The following is a 3,590-nucleotide window of genomic DNA, read 5'->3' as shown; positions in this document are numbered from 1 at the left end:
CATGTCGGCGCTTAGAGCTTGCATGTTATGTTTGAGATCTCGGATGGACCACTTAACACGATTTAGGGATTCAAATGAATGATTTGAGATTTTACGGATATAGATGAAACTGCGGAACAAGTTTGAGGATCTGAAGTGCAATTTTTTTTTATTTCTTCATGTGCAAGTTGGGTATTACGTTAAGGTTTGGTGATATGATAGCATATGTCGTAACCAATGTTAGAATCATCGTGACAGAGGAAATAATGAGCTGAGTTGGGTTTGCACTTGTGACCAACAACAATGCGATACTTTAAATTTATTAAAAGTACCAATACATATCATCTTTGAAATGTCCGCTCGCAGATACATTTTACAGTGAACCGTTTGCGGGACAACAAACTTTTATTCTTGAAACACCATGGCACATGCATAGATAGCCACCTCCCCCTTCTTCATGAAATTAAACCTTGCGTTCCACCTGGATTCTCCTGCTGCCATACTTCAGATTAGATTTTATTTCGGACACATATTGTAACTAGGCTAGTATGCATAAGGGGGATAAAGTACCATTGACAGCCATACTTAAAGAGAACAAATTGTACTTACAATCTTTTCATGACGTCGTAGTCCCAGCAGCAGATGCTTTTGCAGCAATGAAATCATCAATAAGCTGATGCAGATCACGGTTAGAGGTTCCGCCTTCTGCCATAGCCGCATGAGCCTTTGGAGAAAGTTCCTTTACCCTTCTCCTCGCGGCTTCCGCAGCACCTCCATGTTCCATGAACTTGGCAACAGATTGCGCAATTTCCTTAGCAGGGATCACTTCATGCTCTGCACTCCTCGTGCTACGCCGCCCAGCACCCTCCGGCCACAGGCGCTCCCCGATTTGCAACACATGAGTCACAAACCTCTCAGTGATGAACTGCTCGTACACCATTGGCCATGTCAAGACAGGCACGCCCACCGCAATTGTCTCCAGGATGGAGTTCCACCCGCATTGGGTCACAAACGCCCCCAGTGCTGGGTGCTGGAGTATATCAGTTTGTGGGGCCCAACCCATGACAACCATGCCTCTATCCCCAACACGGTCTTCCCACCCTACCGGTGGCTCCCATGTTTTAACCCTAACAACCCACAAGAATGGCACACCAGAGGCTTCCAGTCCGAGGGCTAGCTCATTAAGTTGAACATCAGAAAAGTTTGTCAGGCTGCCGAAGCACAAGTACACAACGGAGTGGGCAGGCTTTGTGTCCAGCCAATCCAAGCAAGCTGAGCGGCCAGTACCTGCTCTTGCTGGTGGTGGCAAGGGCAGTGAAAGCGGACCAACACAGTAGGTTCGCTTCATATAGCCGCTTTCCGCGTAGCTCTCACAGTACTCATGCTCGAGATCATAGAAAGTGTTGGAAATAAAGCCAGAGCTCTTGAGCAACATCATGAAGTAAGCACCTGCGTCCTTGCTAAATTCCGGTGGGTTCCTCAAAAACTCTGACAGCTCAGTAACTGGCAGACTTATTTCTGGACCGGGTAACTGAGGAACGGTCACCGAACTAGCAGGAGGGGTGTCCTTAACAATGCCACTTAAAGCAAGGCGCCACGTAGCTAGCGTCGAGAAAATACCCACGACATTGAATAGAACACAGGGGATCCCAAGTTCGGCGGCAATACCAGCGTTCCACCGGAAGAAGTGCAGGTCGCTGACGATGGCATCAGGCGAGCTCTCCCTGATGAGGCTCTCCTGAGCTGGCCTAATTAGCGCCTCATCAGTGGCTGCTGCCTCGAGGAGCGGTGAGTTCGCGACCGTGACGGTGGACATGTTCTCGACCCCTGGTGGGAGCCCGTCCACCTTTGGGAAGGCGTAGGTCGCGACCTCAACGCTGGCATGGCTGGGCTCGCGCCTTGCAAGGGCTGACTGCACAATGGGGGCGTTTGCCGGGGTTACGGCGACGACGACCTCGACATCGTCCGGCCTAACCGCGGCGAGGTGGAAGGCGAGGTCTGTCATGGGGAGGATGTGGCTGGTGGCGAAGAAGGGCACCACAAGGATGCGCAGCTTCTTGCTCTGCATTGCAGCTGAAACCATTGTAGTATGCGGTGGCTTTGGCTTCAGAAGGTTTTTTGGTGGTGTAGGAGCCGTGGTTCCCCTTAAATATATATGCCGATGGTACTGGCATGGGAAATCAATGACAGCTGGCCATAAAAAAAACCAACAATAATGCATAGCGCTTAGGGCAAGTAAGACCACGCCGCACACATGCAGGTATTTTTTATGCAGAAACTCCATCCACTGCAGGCAATAATTAGCGTTGGTCGACAGCTTTGGCGCGTGCTCCAAAGCCAAGCAATGAGCAGAGCTACTGCTGTACGAAGGCCTTGTTTGGTTCCACTCGTTATTCCTGAGCGCACCAAGTCGAGAAAAAAAATTGTATGCACAAAGTCCAGAATAAAGTCATTTTGCAAAACCTTTTTAGTAATGGGTGTAATTTTTTATGACGAATCTAATGACAGAAATTAATCAATGATTGGCTACAGTGATGCTACAATAATCATCATTTAATTACGCGGTCAAAGGGCTCATTAGATTCTTAAGGGTTCCTAGGGCAGGGGTTCTAGAATTGGTTTTGTAAACTCACTTAGTTTGACACTATAATTAGCGGTCAAGATAGCTACAGTTCCTAGCGCCACCTAGCGCTAGGGAACTAAATATGGCCGAAGTGTCGGGAACAGGATATCTTTGCGTGGCAAAAAAATAGTATACTAGATCATCATAATTTATGAGTTCAAAGTTGAATTAAATAACTTATAGATAAACCAAAAAGACAGTAGTTGTCTAAACTGTTGCATAAGTTGTGTATTTAGCTATCCGTGTGTGGTAAGAAGATAGAAGTTGTCTAAACTATTGTACTTGACCTTAGCTACCGTGACATGTAAACATGCAACTTCACTGTCAAACAAGTATGAGCATGTTGAATTTTTTTGAATTTGGGTACTGTAGCACTTTAGTTGTCATTTGTCCATTATTATCCAATCATAGACTAACTAGGCTTAAAAGATTCATCTCGTTATTTACAGTTGAACTGTGTAATTAGTTATTTTTTAAAAAATTTAATGCTTTATGAATGTGTTCGAACATTCTTGAAAACTAAACATGACCTTAATATAATTAAGATGATGTAAAGGGCTATAAGAGTTGTCACATCACTTTTATGATGAGTTGAAAGAAAGAGAATAGGAGAGAGGAGCGGACCATTAGCTTACAACTTGTATGCTGCGATGGAGACAATAAACGCAAGACAATAATTTGTAGGGATCGGACAATAATATGTGAGCTCAGTGGTAGGGTGCTGGGGCTCCTATGTGTGTGCAGTTGTGCATGTGGGTAAGGATGGGAAATTGATAGTAGATATCTGAATTATTCGATATTCGTATCCGCTTAAACATCAATATAGATATCTGTATCCGTATTCGAGTTTAATGTGGTAGTAAAAGTGATACATTCGAATCCGATTTTCATTGACTTTCTCTATCCGATTCCAAATCTGTATTCAACAATATTCGACACTATCCATATCCGTTTTTATTAAAAAAAATAAAAAAATTATTTATTTCTC

General features: G+C 44.8%; 1 protein-coding gene across 2 annotated transcripts; it reads right to left on the bottom strand.

Moving 5' to 3' along the window:
* Positions 1-267: 267 nt before the first annotated feature.
* LOC120678824 (UDP-glucosyl transferase 73B2-like) lies at positions 268-2,118 on the bottom strand. 2 transcript variants are annotated; one of them, XM_039960215.1, is made up of 2 exons: positions 589-2,118; positions 268-473 (listed from the first exon to the last, which is right to left on the bottom strand). In XM_039960215.1, exon 1 carries the CDS (start codon positions 2,060-2,062, stop codon positions 596-598), a length of 1,467 nt encoding a protein of 488 aa, XP_039816149.1. In that variant the 5' UTR covers positions 2,063-2,118; the 3' UTR covers positions 268-473; positions 589-595. The 2 variants fall into 2 exon arrangements, with proteins under 2 accessions (XP_039816149.1, XP_039816148.1); XM_039960214.1 differs by having other exon boundaries at positions 268-470; positions 589-2,117.
* Positions 2,119-3,590: the final 1,472 nt, after the last annotated feature.

The sequence above is a fragment of the Panicum virgatum genome, chromosome 6N, assembly GCF_016808335.1.
Source record: "Panicum virgatum strain AP13 chromosome 6N, P.virgatum_v5, whole genome shotgun sequence".
In the NCBI taxonomy this organism is placed as follows: domain Eukaryota; kingdom Viridiplantae; phylum Streptophyta; class Magnoliopsida; order Poales; family Poaceae; genus Panicum; species Panicum virgatum.
This window is presented reverse-complemented; position numbering and strand designations above follow the sequence as displayed.

Bases quoted from the DNA above. Each gene is read 5' to 3' on its own strand.
- LOC120678824 (XM_039960215.1), bottom strand. From the start codon at position 2,062: ATGGTTTCAGCTGCAATGCAGAGCAAGAAGCTGCGCATCCTTGTGGTG.